The 19,454-nt window shown below is 54.9% G+C and overlaps 1 protein-coding gene across 6 annotated transcripts in view; it reads left to right on the top strand.

Moving 5' to 3' along the window:
* Positions 1-1,747: 1,747 nt before the first annotated feature.
* The window catches only part of PAPLN (papilin, proteoglycan like sulfated glycoprotein), a 38,964-nt gene continuing 21,257 nt past the window's right edge, over positions 1,748-19,454 (top strand). For 2 of the 6 annotated variants that reach the window (XM_047795814.1, XM_047795816.1), the window contains exons 1-13: positions 2,757-3,132; positions 4,799-4,866; positions 10,791-10,906; positions 12,152-12,212; positions 12,480-12,582; positions 15,045-15,175; positions 15,942-16,065; positions 16,556-16,636; positions 16,741-16,913; positions 17,050-17,173; positions 17,733-17,859; positions 18,238-18,303; positions 18,852-19,059. In XM_047795814.1, the coding sequence (XP_047651770.1) occupies positions 2,988-3,132; positions 4,799-4,866; positions 10,791-10,906; positions 12,152-12,212; positions 12,480-12,582; positions 15,045-15,175; positions 15,942-16,065; positions 16,556-16,636; positions 16,741-16,913; positions 17,050-17,173; positions 17,733-17,859; positions 18,238-18,303; positions 18,852-19,059 (1,527 nt within the window). In that variant the 5' untranslated portion in view covers positions 2,757-2,987. Of the gene's footprint in view, positions 1,803-2,751; positions 3,133-4,328; positions 4,350-4,798; positions 4,867-10,790; positions 10,907-12,151; positions 12,213-12,479; positions 12,583-15,044; positions 15,176-15,941; positions 16,066-16,555; positions 16,637-16,740; positions 16,914-17,049; positions 17,174-17,732; positions 17,860-18,237; positions 18,304-18,851; positions 19,060-19,454 lie in introns of those variants that run through there. The other 4 variants (XM_047795817.1, XR_007136997.1, XM_047795818.1 and 1 more) reach the window with 4 other exon arrangements.

A 19,454-nucleotide genomic window follows, 5' to 3' on the forward strand; every position in this document is an offset into this window, starting at 1 on the left:
GCACAGGTGGGAGCCGGGAAGGCTTCCTGGAGGAGGTGCATCATGGGAGCACTGAGGCTCATAGGGTTTTGCCCTCTCTCTCTTCTCTCCAGCTCTCCATCCCAACCAGCCTCACAAAGAGATCTGACTGCTTCTTTCTTTCTTTCTTTTTTTTTTTTTGGCTTTTTGCCATTTCTTGGGTCTCTCCTGCGGCATATGGAGGTTCCCAGGCTAGGGGTCCAATCAGAGTTGTAGCCGCCAGCCTACACCAGAGCCACAGCAACGCCAGATCTTAGCCACGTCTGCGACCTACACCACAGCTCAGGGCAACGGCAGATCCTTAACCCACTGAGTGAGGCCAGGGATCGAACCTGCTTCCTGATGAATACTAGTCAGGTTTGTTACTGCTAAGCCACAACAAGAACTCCTAGCAGCAGCTTTATAGAAGCCAGTTACTTCCCTACCCCACCACCCTGTGTGAGGCTCAAGTGAGCTAGCTGAGATTTAAGGAGGTGACATGACCTGAGTTCACACACAATGAGAGGCAGAGCAGGTTCCCAACCCAGTGTCTGCCTCTAAAGGCAGTGCTCCTTCTGCCACCCCGGCAGCCCTGACCCCATGTGGAAGGGAGTCTGGCGCAGCCAGTGAGTGGCATAGGGGAGCGCAAAGGGAACTTACCGTGGGAGAGAAGGTCCTGCGCTTTTTCCTGGAATCCTCTTTCTAAAGCACCACGTTTTCGTGCACACCACTTTTTTCTGAACTGGGCACTGTGCTCACCATGTCCCTCTGAGGCCGTGGCACGTGAGGCTTAAAGGCAAGTGCTTGTCCTAGCCAGAGCCCAGCAGGTGGGTCCAAGGATGCGCTGTATGCGTGTTCTGCCTGCCTCCCCAGGCTTTGGGTCTCCTCTGCAGCTGGGGTGAGGAGTAAGAAATCATGAGCCAGGAATTCCCGTCGTGGTGCAGGGGAAACAAATCCGATTAGGAACCATGAGGTTGTGGGTTTGATCCCTGGCCTCACTCGGTGGATTAAGAATCCGGCATTAGGAGTTCCCATTGTGGCACAGTGGTTAACGAATCCAACTAGGAACTATGAGATTGCAGGTTCGATCCCTGGCCTTGCTCAGTGGGTTAAGGATCCGGCGTTGCTGTGAGCTGTGGTGTAGGTTGCAGACGCAGCTTGGATCCTGTGTTGCTGTGGCTCTGGTGTAGGCTGGCGGCTACAGCTCTGATTAGACTCCTAGCCTGGGAACTCCATATGACGGGGGAGTGGCCCTAGAAAAGGCAAAAAAAAAAAAAAAAAGAATCCGGCATTACCATGAGCTGTGGTGTAGATCGCAGATGTGGCTCCGATCCCACATTGCTGTGTTCTGTGGCTGGGGCGTAGGCCGGCGGCTATAGCTCTGATTTGGCCCCTAACCTGGGAACTTCCATAGGGTGTTTTTAGGGTGCAGCCCTAAAAAGCAAAAAAAAAAAAAAAAAAAAAGAAAAAGAAAAAGAAATCCTGAGCCTTGCTGTCTGAGAAGAAGGGATTACAGAGGAAAAACAGGACCAAATCAGGAAAGCGCCTCAGCTGCCCACCCCCTTCGGCAGCAGAGAAACAGCCGCCTCCCACTTCATGGGAACCTTTGACCAAGCTCAGAAATTTCCTGGCTGAGGGGGGCAGGGAGTAGGGCTTTTTAAATGGAAGAAACTATTTTCCTTTTCTAGAGAGGATTTTGGTAATCCCGCTCCCTTTTCTCTGCCAAGCTTTATCTTTGCCTAAGAATTCACACAAATCCCCAGGGGCCCCGCTGCACAGCTGCTGCATCTCCTCTCCGCTGATTGGTAAGAAATGGGCCAGATTTAACAAGCTTATCGTTTTCTTTGCCTTTTACTTTTAGGGCCACATGTGTGGCATATGGACGTTCCCAGGCTAGGGGTCGAATCGGAGCTACAGCTGCCAGCCTACGCCACAGCCATGGCATCGCCAGATCCAGATCCAAGCTGTGTCTGTGACCTACACCATAGCTCAACAGCAATGCTGGAGCCTTAACCCACTGGGCAAGGCCAGGGATCAAACTGCATCCACAAGGCTACCAGTTGGGTTCATTACCGCTGAACCACCATGAGAACTCCCAAGTTTATGGTTTAATAAGCATTTTGTCTGAGCATCAGTGATAGCCCAGGGAGATGAATTGCAGGAGCTGGATGTCTGAAGAGGGGGTGAGCTCCCCACTGGTGACTTATCTTTGTCCCTAAGGAGGCCTGGGGAGAAAAGCCCAATGGCTGGGCTGGGAAAGGGCCTGAAGGTAGAAGAGGATGAGGGAAAGGGACCAACCTTATGACCTCCCCACCTCCCACGAGCAAAGGGTCCCTGCTATGTTTCTGAGTATAGGTGATTTCCTGATCCAAAACAGATGATAGACGAGCGCCTTGGTTGAGAAAGAGGACAACTAGAAAGGGAAAGTTACCACATTTATTAGGTTCCTGCCTTGATCCTAACTAGTGCTTTGGACACTGGCCACAGGGAGGCAAGCTTTACCCTCAGGGACCTCCCAGCTAAGTTAGGGGGGACTTAGATTCCCACAGTGCGATGTGCCATCGAAATACAGCAGACAGAGATGGAGACTGAGTGAGCAGGGAGCCATCGACTTTGCCTGGGGTGGGGATGGAAGGCTTCTAAAGAAGACATTTGGCAGCGGGAATTGAGGGATGAGTAGGAGTAGAGGGGTTTTCCAGAGCGCATTCTAAGCAGGGGGAAAGGGTGGCTGGTAGGTGGGAAACAGCAGATTGTGTGTGTAAAACACTCCGTCGTGGCTGAAGCATAGAAGTCAGGCATAGAAGAAAAGCAAGCGGCTGGACACTGGGCTGTGTTGTTCCTAAAGTGGACGTGGAGGAAGGATGGCACAGAACCAGAAGGCGTGGGTACAGAGGAGATGCCAGCACCCAAAGTGAAGGGCAAGCTAGACTCAAAAGATGAAGGCATTGGCGGTCACGGAGGTGGATGTCAGCAGGGCTGAATCGGGGTAGATGGGGCGGGAGGAATCCAGCCAGCGCCGTGGGGAGAAAAAGTTCAACCTCCGCAGGTTCCGGGCAGCCAGGCGGACCTCCCAGACTTGGGCTGGGGCGGGCACCGACGGAGCGGCCCTGCCCACACCGCGGCTCCCGGAGACAGGTAGGAGGGACCGGAACCGGGTCGGGGCGGGGGGGCGGTCCACCCCCGGGCTGCAGCAGGAATTTGCCCGTCCGGTTCTGCTCCGGGGAAGAGCGGGGTCTAAGGAAGTTGGGGCGGGGGAGGTGACCCCTCCCCTGGCTCTCAGCCGAGGTGAGCCCGGCGCCGGGTCTCCGCTCGGCCTCGCGCGCTCTCGGGCGCGGGTACAAAGGAAACGCCGAGGCCTAAATGGGCTGGGTCCCGGCGGTCCGCGCCAACCTTTCCGCCTTCTCTGCCTTTCCCTCAGTCGGACCCCGTTCCGACGCGGGGACCTGGGGACAGAGCGCGCACCCTCCACGGTGCTGCTGCGGCTGTGGGCCTGGATGGCCCGAGTCCCCCCGTCTGCCCGGCTCCTCACGTCGGAAGCCGCACCTCTCCGCCTCAGGGACTGTACTGGGCGCGATCCCCCGCTGGGGGATCAATCGGAAGGGCGCGCAGGGACCCTAGACTTGCTGTTCCCCCTGCTGTCTCTCCCTAAGCTGTGCTCATCCTCGCCCCGAAGGCAGTCTCTGTTTTAGAGAAGCAGCATCTTGGTCTTGAGCCCTAGAAAGAGGCGTCTCAGATACCGAGGCTTCCCCTCCTCCAAGCGGCTCTTACAGGAGGGGTCGCAGAGCAGAGGCTGGGCCGAGGCGGTGCGAGCGGGAAGCGGACCACCACCGCCCTCCTCCCTCCAGCCCCCGGGAACCCCCGGTTTGCAGTGAAAATGATGATTACGTGAATCACGGTTGCTGCTAAATTAACGGAGCATGTGCATCGTTAGATGTGCCAGGTTATATTTAGCTGAACTTGGCTTAGATATGCTGTTTTATTCTTGCAAACTGAAGTTTTATGCTTAAAAAAATTAAAGAGAACATTGGTAGAATTACAGATTTTAAAACTTAAGCATACGAGCCAGTACTTGTTTAATGTTTTGTACTGAACGGGGCACGTTGTGTGTGTCATTCTCCAGCACGGTGACACGTACACACGCACCAGACTGCACTCAGAAACTCCGCACACACTGCACTCACACACATATGCACATGCACTCTGTACAGACACTCACATACACTACATTGCAACATGCACACACTCCGCCTACTCACACACAACAATGCCCGCCCTCGGCGCATACATAAACTGCTTACGGAGCCCGCTTGCGGAGCTTCTCCAGTGCAGAGAAATGCTCGCTTGGGTTTAAAGTAAGATACAATCAACATTTTAAAAGTGGTTGAGTTTTTAAGTCTCCGAGGGACACTTTTAAAACATCTTTATTAACGAGTTTTTAAACAAACGGTGTAAATTTTTTTTAAATCTCTTGCTGAATTAAAACACTGCTTGTTTTGATTCTGAACGCCTGGACTTTCAGCAAGGAAGTATTTTTAATTGCTCTGTTTTCTCCCCTCTGAAACCTGCAAGAAGTTACTCTTGAACTTTTAGAAGCGGGTTGCAGACCGGGCTTCCCTCCCTCACTGTGTGAGCGGCACGGCCCCTCGGCTGCGCCCCACGGCGCTCCCTCTCACCCCTTGGAGGGTCACCTGAGGGAGGGACGGGCCGCCACCGCCGCGCCGGCCCAGGAGGCGGCGGGGAGCGTGGGCTGGGTAGGGCGGCGCCCTGTCCCCGCCCGCTCCAACCCCGGCCTCTCCCGCAGGCCAGCTCGAGATGCGGCGGCTGCTGCTGCTCGTGCCCCTGCTGCTGGCCCCGGCGCCCGGGTCCTCGGTGAGTGCGACCCTGCTCCCCACCCCGACCGGACCCTGTGGCGGAGGCGGGGGTGAGGGGAGGGCTTCGCTGCGGGCTGGGGCCGCCGGCCGTGGCGCCATCCCCAGGAGAGGGCCAAGGTGCCGGTAGGTGGGGTGGAGGAAGCGAGTCCCGAGCTCCTTCAAAGAGGGGAGGTGGGGGACCTTGAGCACACCTGGCTTTGGGACACAGTTTGCAGAAAGGGCCATTTCCCAGCGCACTCCCCTTTCCGAAGGTGCAGTCACTATGGAAGGTCTACCACGATGGAAGGAAGAGGGGGTCAGTGCTGGCACCAGCCAAGGTGCCGGCCTAGGTGACCCACCCTACCAGCTGTCTGCCACCTGCCTGAGACCAAACTCAGCTGCCCCTGGGTGGGGTGATTTGGGGTGCCAGCCATTCCCCACCATCCTTGGGATTAGCATCTAGAGAAGGGATGTCCACTAGAAGCTTCTGGGATGATGGAAATGTTGGCTATCTGTGCTGTCCAACAAGAGAGCCTCTCAGAGTTCTCTTTGTGGCGAAGCAGGTTAAGGATCTGGTGTTGTCACTGCAGGGACTTGGGTTGCTGCTGCAACCAAGTGGTGACAGTTTCATCCTTGGCCAGGGAGCAGCCAAGAAAAAAAAAAAGATAGCCACTTAGTTCATGTGGTTACTGAGCACATGAAATGTGGCTAGTGCAGCTGAAGAACTGAAACTTTTTTTTTTTGTCTTTTTGCCATTTCTTGGGCCACTCCCACGGCACATGGAGGTTCCCAGGCTAGGGGTCGAACTAGAGATGCAGCCGCTGGTCTACGCCAGAGCCACAGCAACGCTGGATACAAGCCGTGTCTGCAACCCACACCACAGCCCATGGCAATGCCAGATCCTCAACCGACTGAGCAAGGCCATGGATCGAACCCGCAACCTCCTGGTTCCCAGTGGGACTCATCAACCACTGAGCCATGACGGAAACTCCTGAACTGAATATTTTTATATAATTTTAATTAATATAAATTTAAATAGCCATATGTGGTCAGTGGCTACCGCATGAGAGCAAACTTAGCAACCGGACAGAGGGAGCCAACTGGTGATCATGGTAGCTGTTTCATTAACAGGGGCCTGAAGGATGGGGCTCCCCAAAGAACATACTTGGGTTCTGAGGAGGTACAGGGAAACGTCTAGATTGCAGGACCCACCTTGGGGGAGGGGGCCATATGTAGAACTGGGCTTGGTCCTGGAGGCTGCTCCTGCTAAGCTTCTCCTGGTGTTGACAGGATGGAAGGGACAGGGGAGACCCACAGCCCTGCCCAGCTCTCTGTCATCGGCAGGAGGGCCCCTGAGAAAGGACCCAAATTGTTTGCTGCTTGGTGGTGGGGGGCGAGGGCGGGAGGAAATGTTGGCTCTGTGCAAATGTGAGAAGATGAGAAGGGCTCCTCCAATCAGGGCTGAGAGGGGCAGACAGGGCTGAACCATGACAGTGGGCATCAGGCACTGCTCTAAAGCCCCACAAATCCACTATGGGCCACAGAGCAAAGAGTGGGCTAGAGCCCCCTTCCTCATGTCCACTCCACCACTTGTTGGCTCCCTGGGGTCACCTGTGCCACCCCATGGTCCTTGGCTTCCTTCTAGTTCTTGGTTGCATGAAGGTCACAGCTCAGGTGGAGGAGCCATGGTGACAGTGTCAAGAGCCTATAGAGCTACTTTCTAACAGCTGTGTGACCCTAAGCAAATCACCAGGACTTAGATGCCTCTAAATTAGGGGGTACTAACACCCACCCACAGGTTGCATGCAGGTGAAGTGAGTCAAAGTAGCCAAAGTGCAACCTGGGGTCTGTTAGGTGCTTTCTCTTTTAGAAACACCTGGGTAGCCTCACCCCACCCCCCCACCCTTCTGAGCTCAGTGCAGGGCAGGGGTGGGGGAAGGGCTGAGAACTCTTCAAACCCCCTCCACTGTCTGGGGGAGGGTTGTGATTCGAGCCGGTTCTAGTTGTGGAGGGGGGATGGAACCCCCAGTAGATCCCTGTGCTTTACAGGGATCATTCTAAGTGCTTGAGCAGAATGAGTAGCTAATTAAGGAGTAATAAAGCCGAGATGCAGCCCTGCCACCTTGCCCCTGGCCACCCCCAACCCCAGGCTGGTCAGAGAAGGTTTCAGGAGGGGGGTTCAGTCTCCTCACCTCTGCCTCTGTTCCCACCCTCACACCCATCGGGCAGCTGATCCCCTGGGAACGGTGCAACAGGAAAGGGGGCTCCTGAGTTGCCCCAGGTGAGGTACTGAGAGCGGGAGGAGGCAGGCGAGGACAGGCCCAGGGTGAGGGTGGACTGGACCAGCTCATTCTGGCTTCACACCACCACGCAGCTCATGGCTTGGATAATTATAGAGAAATAAGATGTGTCTGTGCGGCTCCCAGGTGAATTGCTTTCTTTTGTCAGGAAGACTAGAATACAGGGCAGGGCCGGGCTCGAGGATGCCTGCCTCACAGGTGCTGGGCGCAGGGGCCAGAGGGCTGTTTGTAAGGCTTGGTACTCAGAGGGTCCTGTATTCAGGCGAGTCCTCCCCCGCCCCATCCTGATGGCATGGGGTGGCTGGGTGGCAGAGGTGTCCCTTGTTGCCTTGCCTACTCCAGTAAGGCCAGCCCAGCCCCAGGGAAGGGTGGATGGAGGAGGCTCAGGCTGTTAGGAAACTGACATCTAAACAGGCCTTGGTCAGAGGTAATTAGTAGCCAGATGGAGCACGGCAAGATGAGAAAGCAGCAGCTCCTGTGAGCTACTTCAGGAATTCTTACAGGGTGGTGACAAGTCTGTGTAGGGTGGATGTGGGTCCTTCCTGGAAAGTTACCCTCCACTCCCACCTACCGCTCAATATCTTCCCCTTTAAAATAGGAACCGATCCAAGTGAATTTCGGTTTAAATTTCATCGAGAGAACACTTTTCTGGTTCACTGGCTTTTGGAAGCTTGGCAATTTTTGGCCCTGTTAGAACAGAAGGGTAAATGATTTGAAGAGTGAAAGCTCAAACCTTTGGTCTGGTCCAGCCCTTCCTTCTTAGTTTTGTATGTGGTTAAGCAAATGTGCATGATTTGTTCTGATTCAGGGTCCTGGTTTTACTGTAAAACAAGGATAACTAGGAGTTCCTGATGTGGCTCAGCAGTAACGAAACCAACTAGGACCCATGAGGACGTGGGATTCGATCTGTGGCCTTGCTGACTGGGTTAAGGATCCCACATTGCTGTGGCTGTGGTGTAGGCCGACAGCTGCAGCTCCAATTCGACCCCTAGCCTGGGAACCTCCATATGCTGCAGGCGTGACCCTAAAAAGCACAGCAAAACCCCAAACCAAACAAGGATAGCTAGATGTTTGGCACCAGGTGCGGGCTGGACACGTGCTGCGAGTAATCTGCGCCTGCGCAATTCTCTGTCCTCGCCTGAGATTGTGTAATGTGGCTGGAGGCTCACAACGGGGGGAAGAGTTTGCTTTTCCACATTAGGACTTGAGTTCCTTCTCTGGAAAATGGGAGTGTGTTTTTTTCCCCTAGAGATTCTCATATGGCAATGCCCTAAAATAAAGTCCCCTTCCAGCAAACAGGACATATTTCCAGCCCACTCTGTGCCTCCTGGCAAGAAATCAGATCTAACACCTGTCTAGCTCCTTAGGACTCATCTAGCATCCCCTTTGGTTCTCCAGGTGAGGTTGGTGGTTATCTAGTATAAGAGCAGAGGCCTGGAGTGAAGCCAACCCGCTCTTGTTCCTACGTGGCTCCCTCTCTTAGCTCCAATTTTCTTTTCCACGCCCTGGGGTCCGACAGGTTGTTCTGATGAGTAAACGAGAGACTATATGTGTAGCATGTGGGCTTCTGATGCCAGCTGCAGGGTGTTAGATCTTTCTAGTGGGAAACTGTATCCATTAGGATTATTTTCCTGTTACAGAGTCCCAAATAACAGTTCTTCAGCAAGAAAGACCTGATCTCTCGCTCACATAAACACCCAGAATCAAAATCCAGGGATGTTTTGTCTCACGAAGTCCACCAAGCTCCAAGATTCTTCTCTCTTTGCTTCATTGTTTGAAGCTTCTATTCCCAAATTACCTCATAGTTTAGAAGGTTGCTCCAACTCTAGCCGTCACATTTGATTTCCAGCAGGAAGGAGAACAGGAAGAAAAATGATAAATGCATATGCAAGCCATCTCTTTTTTTTTTGTCTTTTGTCTTTTTGTTGTTGCTATTTCTTGGGCCGCTCCCTCGGCATATGGAGGTTCCCAGGCTAGGGGTTGAATCGGAGCTGTAGCCACCGGCCTACGCCAGAGCCACATCAACGCGGGATCCGAGCCACGTCTGCAACCTACACCACAGCTCACGGCAACGCCGGATCGTTAACCCACCGAGCAAGGGCAGGGACCGAACCCGCAACCTCATGGTTCCTAGTCGGATTCGTTAACCACTGCGCCACGACGGGAACTCCGCAAGCCATCTCTTAAGGAGATACAGGCACATCTTGTTTTATTGTGCTTTGCAGATATTACATGTTTTACAGATTGAAGGTTTGTGGCAACCGTGTGTTGAACAAGTCTATCGGTGCTATTTTTCCAACAGCATTTGCCCACTTCATGTCTCTATGTCACATTTTGGTAATCCTCACAATATCTCAGATTTTCATTATTATTATATTTGTTATGGTGATCAGTGATCTTTGATGTTACAAAGATTGCAAAAAGATTACGACCTCCTGACAGTTCAGATGATGGGGAGCATTTTTAGCAATAAAGTGCTCTTTAAGGTGCATACTTTAAGACAAATGCTATTGCACACTCATGAGATTACAGTGTAGTGCAAACAGTTTTCATAGGCACCAGGAAATTCCCAAATCCGAGTGACTTGCTGTATCACAATATTTCCTTTATTCTGGTGTTCTGGAACCAAACCTGCAATATCTTGAGGTCGACCTGTACTGGAGGCTGCTGCCTGACACTCTTATTTATGTCTCACTGACAAGAATTTAGTGATAGAGGAGTTTCCATTGTGGCTCAGTGGGCTAAGAACCTGACATAGTGGCTGTGAGGATGTGGATTCAATCCCTGGCCTCGCTCAGTGGGTTAAGGATCCAGCGTTGCTGCAAGCTGTGGTGTAAGTTACAGATGTGGCTCAGATCTGGTGTGGCTGCGACTGTGGCTGTGCAGTAGGCCAGCAGCTGCAGCTCCAATTCAATTCAAAAAAAGAATTTAGTGATATAGCTATAGTTAGCTGTAGGAAATCTGAGAAGTGAATTTTTGCAGGGGCAGCTAGATGTCCAGCTAAGACCCAAAGGTTCTCTTAAGGGGAGAGGAGGAGGAGGGATATTGGGGGCCTCCTGGGAGTCTCTGCCACAGATTGGCAGGAAGAAACCACACACAACACCCACCACCCACAATTAGATTAAGTTCTTATTTTAATAGGCTAGTGCTACAGAAGCATGGTACTGCTCGTGGGCCATGTTCCCAGCACAGGTGGAGCCCTATTTACCTGAGAACATGCTGTTCGTCCTGCCCTCTCTGCTGGTCCCCGGGCCCCCATTTAAGGGAGTTTGCAGACATCTTGGTTCTCAAATCGGACTCTGCGCAGTCAGGGGACGTCATGGTCAGGGGAGAGGTCCTCCGCCCCAGCTTGGCGGTTTCCCCACTGCACTTGGCAAATAGCTGGGGCTGCTGGTGACAGCGGCTCTGCCAGATGAGAGGGCCGGGCTGGCTCCCAGCTCCTTATGGTGAAAGCTGGCTAATTCCACAGTTGAGTACGTTCTGGTGCCTGGTGGTGTTTCGAGACTTGAAGGGCCAAGGAACACAGTCTCGGGCTCCTGGCAGGGGAGAGGGTGTTTTTAGGCAGAGGGTCGTGGGGGAGCCCTTGAGTGCTGAGGTGGGGTTTGGAGGGCTGACTCCCACTTCTGAGTGTCTCCTCCTCCAGGTTCCCAAGGTGAAGCGGCAGAGCGACAGCTGGGGCTCCTGGGGTAACTGGAGCCCCTGCAGCCGGACCTGTGGAGGGGGCATCAGCTTCCGGGAGCGCCCCTGCCACTCCCAGAGGTAGGAAGTCAGGTATTTTTTTTGTTTTTTTAATAGAGTATATTTTATTAAAAAATTTTTTTATTATAGTTGATCTACAATGTTCTGTCAATTTCTGCAGGGCCAGCTTGTTAAAAGAGGGCAGGCATGAGGGAGCAGCCGGGTCTGGTCTAGGCATCCTGGGCCAGGGCCAGGCCACACAGGCAGAACCTACCAGGCAATAGATTTTTCCTGGGAGCAGTATCAGTGGAGTATTTGTTTTTTTGCCTTTTTGCCTTCTAGAGTCGCACCCGTGGCATATGGAGGGTCCCAGGCTAGGGATCGAATCGGAGCTACAGCTGCCGGCCACCGCCACAGCAAGTGGGGATCCAAGCTGTATCTGTGACCTACACCACGCTCACGGCAACGCCAGATCCTTAACCCGCTGAGCGAGGCCAGAGATTGAACCCGCAACCTCATGGTTCCTAGTTGGATTCGTTAACCACTGAGCCACCATGGGAACTCCTCAGTGGAGTATTTGAAACCAAGTCACTTCATATACTCACATTCTGATTACAACAACCCCCTTGTTTCAGGGGAGCTGGAGCCATGCTGGCCTCACCCACCCCATGTCTCTAGCTCCTAAAGCCGTGATGGGCGTGTGGCAGGTGCAGTGAATCCTCGTTGAATTAAAATGAGTAATTTTCAACAATCCTAACCTGTGCGGTTTCTCTCCCGTCAGCCTCTGTTCAGTATAGATGATTCTCACTCTGAGTGACTTATTAAGCACCTGCTGTGTGCCCCGCCCTCTGAGAGGTATTCTAGGGAGCAAAGGAGGGGTGAGGACCCTCAGTGGGTTTAACTCACTCTTCCTGGAAACTGTGTGAAGAGGAAGAGCGAGAAGATAGAATTCCGAGTGCCCTGTACTCATTTACTCCTTAAATGGCAGAATAAGCTTACCTAGCGGGGATTTACCACATCTGACCATAGCTCCAAGGGCAGAGGTTAAATCTTCCTTGGGAATTTGAAGCGGCAGAGTGGCCCCAGGTCAGACAGACTCTAGGTTAGACTTCTGGGTCTGGCTTCTCCCAAGTACAAAGAGAGCTCATTACACCCACCTCTGGCGGTTTATGTGTGCTGGACACACCCTCTTCTCCTCACCGACTCTCTGACCCAGCCTTGCCCACCGGGTCGCACCACGGAAGCTAAGGGACCTGATGGAGAGCCCGGGGGGGGGGGGTGTTGGGTCGTGGGCGTTCAGGTCTCCCCCGTGCTCTTGCCCTGCAGGAGAGATGGGGTCTCTGGCTGCGTGGGGCCCACGCGGAGCCACCGCACCTGCCGCACTGAGGTAAGGTAAAGTCCCCGGGGTGGGGGACAGCTTCCCGGATCCCTACTGGGCTGCCCTCCTGGGTCTGGGGCGCCTTCCTGTTGATGCGCAGCTGGGGCTGCTCCGGAAGCCCCTTCCTCACACCACCTGAAACGAGAGCTTTGGCCCCGCAGCTCGAAGCCCCTGGAGGGGGCGCACGGGATCCCTGGGGGCGGACGCCGCCTCGCCGGCCCAACGGGGCGGCCGGAGCCCAGGGATGGACCCAGGTGCCCCCTCCTGCCCCCGCAGAGCTGCCCGGACGGCGCCCGAGACTTCCGAGCGGAGCAGTGCTCAGAGTTCGATGGCCAGGAGTTCCAGGGGCGGCGGTACAAGTGGCTGCCCTACTATGCGGGTGAGTGACCGAGCCCCTGGCGCCGCCCCTCCCTGCGTTGTCCTGCAGGGCCCCGTATTTGGGGCATCTCTTTTGTACATTCACTTTGTAACTCACAATTCTCATTACCATATTGGAGAGTGTTATCAAATATCTTTAAAGAAAAACCTCCCATACCCCTAGCACAGCACAACGGTGGGCGTTTTGAGGGTTTTTTTTTTCCCCCTTCCCCCACTCTATATATTTCTCCTTTTCCTTTTTTCTTTCCTTTTTCTTTTCATGGCCGCATCTGGCTTTTGGAAGTTTCCCAGCTGGGGGCGGGCCGGGGTGGGGTGCGGTGCCAATCAGAGTTACAGCTGTCGGCCTGCTTCATAGCAATTCGGATCCGAGCTGCAGCCTACACCGCAGCCTGCGGCAACACCAGATCCCTAACCCACCAGAGCAAGGTCAGGGCTCCATCCTCACAGAAGTTCAGAACTCCTGTATACATTTTCAAACAAAGCCATGGCTATGTCTGTGTTTTGAGCCTTGTTTTGTTTGTCCTGCTCCTGAAGCATCCCCCACATGGCAGGAGTTGGGTTGGGGGTGTAGGATCTGTGACTGTTTGGGCAAACTGCAGGCTGGGCTTCAATGGGCTTGGTGTGTCAAGAGTGTATTTACTCAGCATCTCTAGTGTGGGAGACTGTGCTTTGAGTAACGTTGAGGGGGGTGTAGGTCATTAATTTTTAGAGCAATATAGTTCAAGAGAAAAACACTGATATGCATGCAATGAAAACATTTTGGATGAGTCAGAAGATACCTTAGGATAATCCTTTGGAGTATTAGTTTTCACTGCTCACTGTAAATGACTCCTGGAAGCTATGGCACTCTGGGTTCCAAATCAGTGAACATTAGATCCTGTGTGTGCTGTGGGGTGGAGGAGAGAGAGAGGGTCTTGGCTAGGTGGAGTGGCCCCAATGCGGTGATTTGCCCTCACTGCTCCCCCTGGATCCGGAGGTGAGCGTATGTTGAAAATAAGTTAAATATATCTACATTATAGAAAAACTACAACAGAAGAAAAGGTTAAAAAGGGTCTTAGAGGGAGTTCCCTTCGTGGCTCAGCGGTTAACGAAGCCAACTAGGATCCCTGAGGATGCAGGTTCGATCCCTGGCCTCTCTCAGTGGGTTAAGGATCTGGCGATGCCGTGAGCTGTGGTGGAGGTAGCAGACACTGCTCGGATCCCGTGTTGCTGTGGTAGAGGTTGGCAGCTGTAGCTCACATTCGACCCCTAGCCTGGGAACTTCCATGTGCCACACCTATGGCCCTAAAAAGCAAAAAAAACCAAAAAACAAAAAAACCCCCAAAAAACCAAAAGGGGGGTGTCTTAAAGGGGAGCTCCAGCTGTGGCACAGTGGGTTAATAATCCAGCATCGCCTAAGTCCCTGGCCTGGTGCAGTGGGTTAAGGATCTGGCATTTCTGCAGTTATGGCATAGTTTGCAGCTGCAGCTCAGATTTGATCCCTGGCACAGGAACTTCTGTATGCCTCAGGTGTGGCTGAAGTTGGGGGCAGGGGGAGGGAGGCAAAAAAAACCCTCCACCCAAGCAAACAAAAGGTCAAAGAGGGATGCCTTCTTTGTGGTGGAAGTGATTATAATCCTTATACACATTGTTTAAACAATGTGTGTGTGATATCTAGATTAATATAAAAGTTGAAACAAAGACTTAAAAAATGACTTCTTTCGTAGGATCACTGCTAGCGTTCTAGCCTTTTCCACATTACTTTCTGTTTACATATTTGTCATTACTTTGCATTCTGTGATAAACACCTTTCCATGTTACTGTCTAGTCTTCATAATCATAGTTTTTAAAAATGTTTTTTCATAATCATAGTTTTTAATGGTGCAGTAGTACAGTCAACATATGTAATATTCTAGTGATAGTAATTAAAGAGTAGCTGATTATTGACCTTTGGATTGTTAAAATGCTGAGATAGACTGCTTCAAGTGTCTAGTTCTTTCTTTTTCTTCTTCTTTTTTTTTTTTTTTTTTTAAGGGCCACACCTGTGGCATACGGAGGTGCCCAGGCTAGGGGTCCAGTCAGAGCTGTAGCTGGTAACCTACGCCACAGCCACAGACACGCCAGATCCAAGCTGCATCTGCAACCTCCACCACAGCTCATGGCAACACTGAATCCTTACCCCACTGAGTGAGGCCAGGGATCCAACCCACAACCTCATGTTCCTAATTGGATTTACTTCTGCTGAGCCACGACAGGAACTCCTAGTTTTTTCTTATTCTGGAATTTTTTTTTTCCGACTTGAGTCCCGAGATGCAGCAGTTGCATGGAGCATCCCTTCTCCCTGGGATGGGGGCGGGTTGCTCTAGGCCTTTCTCTCCCAGCCATGTGTGTGCTTCTGACCGCTGCCTTCGCCTCACTGTTGCTGGGATGGGCTTTGAACCTTTCACGGCCTCCCTCTCAACTTTCCCCTCTTGCCTGCTGCAGCCCCAAACAAATGTGAACTGAACTGCATTCCCAAGGGGGAGAGCTTCTACTATAAGCACAGGGAGGCTGTCGTAGACGGGACACTCTGTGAGCCTGGCAAACGGGACATCTGTGTGGATGGCAGCTGCCGGGTGAGTTGTAACGGTTCCCCCGCCTCCACCCCAGCTGGCTTGGGGCTTATGGCAGGATGTCCCCCTGTCCCACTCCAGCAGGCCCAGCGGCCCTTGTGACCTTGGTGGCTTCTCTGGTGCCTTGCATCGCAGATAACCTCACGACCCTCTTACCTTTGCCCTTTGAAAACTCTAGCCCCACAATGAAGGAACCCTCTGGGTGGCCAGTTATAGAAGCCCAACTACAACTACTAATTTAATGAAAATAAAAGAAAGCCGCTAAGGGATAGGCTGGTTGGCTGCAGCTGCCTGGAAGATGCTGTTGGAAATGTCTCTCTCCTCACCTCCTGGTTTTCCTCTCTGGGTCAGCTTAGGGTCAGGCTGGTTCTTCTGATGAGGTGTGAAGATGGCCCAGCAGCTCCTGGCTTTGGTTGTCCCAGCCTGGCAACCCCCTGGGACAGGGCACCCTATTCCCAGGAGTTCCAGTGACCTGCGGTTGCCTCTGGTTTGTCCTGGCCTGGGGCTCCCCTGTACCCTTTGAGCAAAGCATATGACCCACTGATTGGCCCAAAGCCATTGCTGGGGAGCTGTGTTCGAACCCTGCAGGAGACAGGTAGCTTCCAAAGGAAAACGAGGGGCTGCTGCTGGAGGAGGGGACACAGGTGCCAAGACACAGGTTGCATCCAGGGTTGACTCGGCCCCCATGGCCAGTGACTGGTTACTGCGCCTCCGGGACCTGGCGGAGCTGTGACTCCCTCTGGTCTCTCCCTTCATCTCTGCCTGGCAGGTTGTCGGCTGTGACCACAACCTGGACTCGTCAAAGCAGGAGGACAAGTGCCTGCAGTGTGGGGGTGATGGCACCACCTGCTACCCCGTCACAGGTGTCTTTGATGCCAATGACCTCAGCAGAGGTAGGGGTCCCCCCAGGGTCCACAGACAGCTGAGACAGGATCTCTTGCGGGCCCCTTCCTTGCCTGTCTCCCATGCTGGCTGGGTGGCTCTCAGGGTGCCAAGAGGGTCTGACCTGGCACTCAGGTCCTGCCTCAGGGTGGAGGCCAAACCCTTGCCCAGGAGCCAGTGGGCCCACGCTAGCGAGGATATCTGCCCACTTTCCCAGGGACCACCTGGATGCCTCCTTATCCCTTCTCCCACCATCCCCATTGTCCCCATCACCCCCTTCTGTCCCCTCCCCCCTCCCAGTTTGGGTGCCAGAGCCTGCCCGCTCCTCTGGCCTTTGTCAAGCTGTTTCCCCTTCAGGAACTCCCTTTCCCAATCCCCCAGCTCTGCCAGGGTCCCACCTGTCCTTCCCTGACCGCCTCTGTGCTGCCGGGCACTGAGCCTGTCCTCAGGGCCAGCGCCTGCCTGTGGCCATGGTCCCAGAGGGTCTCTGCCCCCCCTCAGGCTACAACCAGATCCTCATAGTTCCCATGGGGGCCACCAGCATCCGCATCGAGGAGGTGGCTGCCAGCAGGAATTTCCTGGGTGAGGACACACTGGGGGGGCAAGGCTTGGCTGTGGCAGGGAGGCGGGTCCAGCCCTGGCAGCTGACCAGGGCGCAGCTGACCAGGGTGCTGGCCCCTGCGTAGCGGTGAAGAGCGTGCATGGTGACTACTACCTAAACGGGCACTGGACCATCGAGGGCGCCCGGGCCCTGCCTGTGGCCAGCACCATCCTGCACTATGAGCGGGGAGCTGAGGGGGACCTGGTGCCTGAGCGGCTCCATGCCCGCGGCCCCACCTCGGAGCCCCTGGTCATTGAGGTGAGCGGGGCAGGTGGGAGAGGGCCTCTGGGATGAGTGGGGGCCCCCCCCCCCGGCCTGGAGAGGAGCAGGGAGAGTGGGGGAGCAGGGAGAGCCCCCCCTGGCCTTAGGCCTCACTGGGGACCCTCCTGCACAGCTCATCAGCCAGGAGCCCAACCCCGGAGTCCGCTTTGAGTACCACCTGCCCCTGAGTGCTCCCCGGCCCGGCTTCAGCTGGAGCCACAGCTCCTGGGGTGACTGCAGCGCCGAGTGTGGTGGAGGTGAGGGCAGTCGCCCAGGGGAGGGGGTGGGGGGTGAGGGTGGGACGTGGACAAGTAGATGAGACATGTGCATGTCATGGAGGTCACCTTGGGGAAAACCCAGGGGTTGGGGGGCTCTAGGAAGGGCCCCCGATCTAAGCTAAGAGAACCAGAGGGCCTCTCTCGGGAGTAGCATCTCACAGGAGTTGGTATTCCTTTAGCAGGAGGGCTGGGCCTGGAGCCAAGGATCAGGTATCAGAGCGGGGCTCCATCACCCACAGATAAAACTCTCCAGAGCCTCTGTTTCCTCATCTGTCAATTGAGATGATGGCACTCACCCCAGGGGATCCTTTGAGGCTTAATCAAGGATACGTGCAGAGCTCCCAGTGGCCTAGTGGTTTAAGGATCTGGTGTTGTCACTGCTGTGGTGCCAGGTTTGATACCTGGCCCAGGAACTTCCACATGCCAAGGGCGTGGCCAAAAAAAAAAAAAAAAAAAAGGATGACCCTTGGGATGGCCCAGCAAAGGCACTTGGCAAATGCTGCCTGACTGGCTGCCCGCTGTGATCGGGCCTCTGCAGGTCACCAGACCCGCCTGGTGTTCTGCACCATTGACAACGAGGCCTATCCTGACCACATGTGCCAGCACCAGCCACGGCCAGCTGACCGCCGCCCCTGCAGCCCTCAGCCCTGCCCACACACCAAGCGGTGAGGCCCATGCCAGCCCCTGTGCCCATGCGGGACCCAAGCTCTTGAGTGGGAAGGGAGTAGGGGTGCCTAGGCCACTTTAGGTGTTGAGCAGAGGTTGGGGAGGGGCTCCACACAGCTGTGGCTGGAGTTGCAGGGGGCAGCTGTCAGCAGGGGAGGCAATGGGGTGGTGTAAGCATGAGACCCTGGGCTGTTGTGTCCATCGTTGTGAGTCCACGCAGTGCCCAGAATGTCCAGGCTGGTGGCCAAAGGGTTGGGGAGGTACCGGAGGCCCCATTTGTCTGAGCCAGCAGGGGGCTTGGCAGATGCCAAGGAGTGGACCAGGGCTTGGGCCAAGGGGCCCGAGGGTATCGGCAATGCCTTTGTTCATGCACAAAGGACCTCTTACCTGCACCGGCCCAGAGTGTGGCACCTTGCTGGGGCCCATCGTGTGTGCGGGAACAGGTAATCCACGGGCCATAGGCTCCCTGCAGGGTCATGCAGTCCTTCCACCCCTTGGCCCTGGTGGCAGCTGGTCTCTCGGGATGGTGGTGGGCTTGGCTTTGCATGTGCGGTAAGGATGCCCTTTCTTCCGGGTCCTTGGGTCCCAGGGCCAGGCAAGGCTACTCTATCCATCGGTGAGCACAGCCCCTCGGGGAGATGCCTCCCAACTAAGGTCAGATTCAGAGCAGTTGGCGTCTGGCTGGGGGGTGACAGGGGACCTGAAGAGGAGGAGAAAGGCGGGTTGCAGGTGAGGACAGGAAGGCTGAGAGGGAGGCAGCCGGGCCCTGTTGTGTAGGGACCAGCTCACGGTGGTGGGAATGGGCGAGCAGGGCTGGACTTGGCCTTTGTGCAGGGCTTTTTGCCCCTCATCTGCGCGGCCTGAAGCTCAGAGAATGGGCCAGGTGGAGGTCCCCCACTCCGCTCCTGTGTGCGAGAGCTGGGGCCCCCTCGAGCCTGGTCCCTGGTGCCTGCTGCCGGGCCAGCCTCATGGCACTTCCACTCCCTGCCAGCTGGAAGACAGGGCCCTGGACGCCCTGCTCAGCCTCCTGTGGGGGCGGCTCCCAGTCCCGCTCTGTCTTCTGCATCTCATCTGACGGGGCCGGCGTTCAGGAGGCCACGGAGGATGCTGAGTGTGCAGGCCTGCCTGGGAAGCCCCCTACCACGCAGGCCTGCAACCTGCAGCGCTGCGCAGTCTGGAGAACGGAGCCCTGGGGAGAGGTGAGGCCCCCGCTGGGCCGGGACCAGGCAGGGGCGGGTGGGAAGTCAGGAGCTGGTCCTGGACCCAGGTAGCAGCCGCAGGGCAGGGCTGGGAGGCTTGTCCTCCAGGGATCCTGGGAGGAAAGTGACCCACTGTGTCATCTTGGGAGCCAAGGCTGGGGCTGGGAGCAGGGTCTTGAATCCTGCTCTAGGGCTCCTCCTGCTCTAGGGTCCCAGGCAGGGTGGGGAAAAAAGCCCAGTACTTTGGGGACGAGGGAAGAGAGGCTTCTGGTCCCTGCTTCCAGCGCCTACATATGTTGCAGTTGCAAGTGAGGGAATTTGGAAAACGCCCCTCAGCCTCGTGTCCACAGCTATGGTTCAGGCCATGTGACCTCAGCCTCCTTGGGCCTGGGAAC

The sequence above is a fragment of the Phacochoerus africanus genome, chromosome 9 (assembly GCF_016906955.1).
Source record: "Phacochoerus africanus isolate WHEZ1 chromosome 9, ROS_Pafr_v1, whole genome shotgun sequence".
Lineage (NCBI taxonomy): Eukaryota > Metazoa > Chordata > Mammalia > Artiodactyla > Suidae > Phacochoerus > Phacochoerus africanus.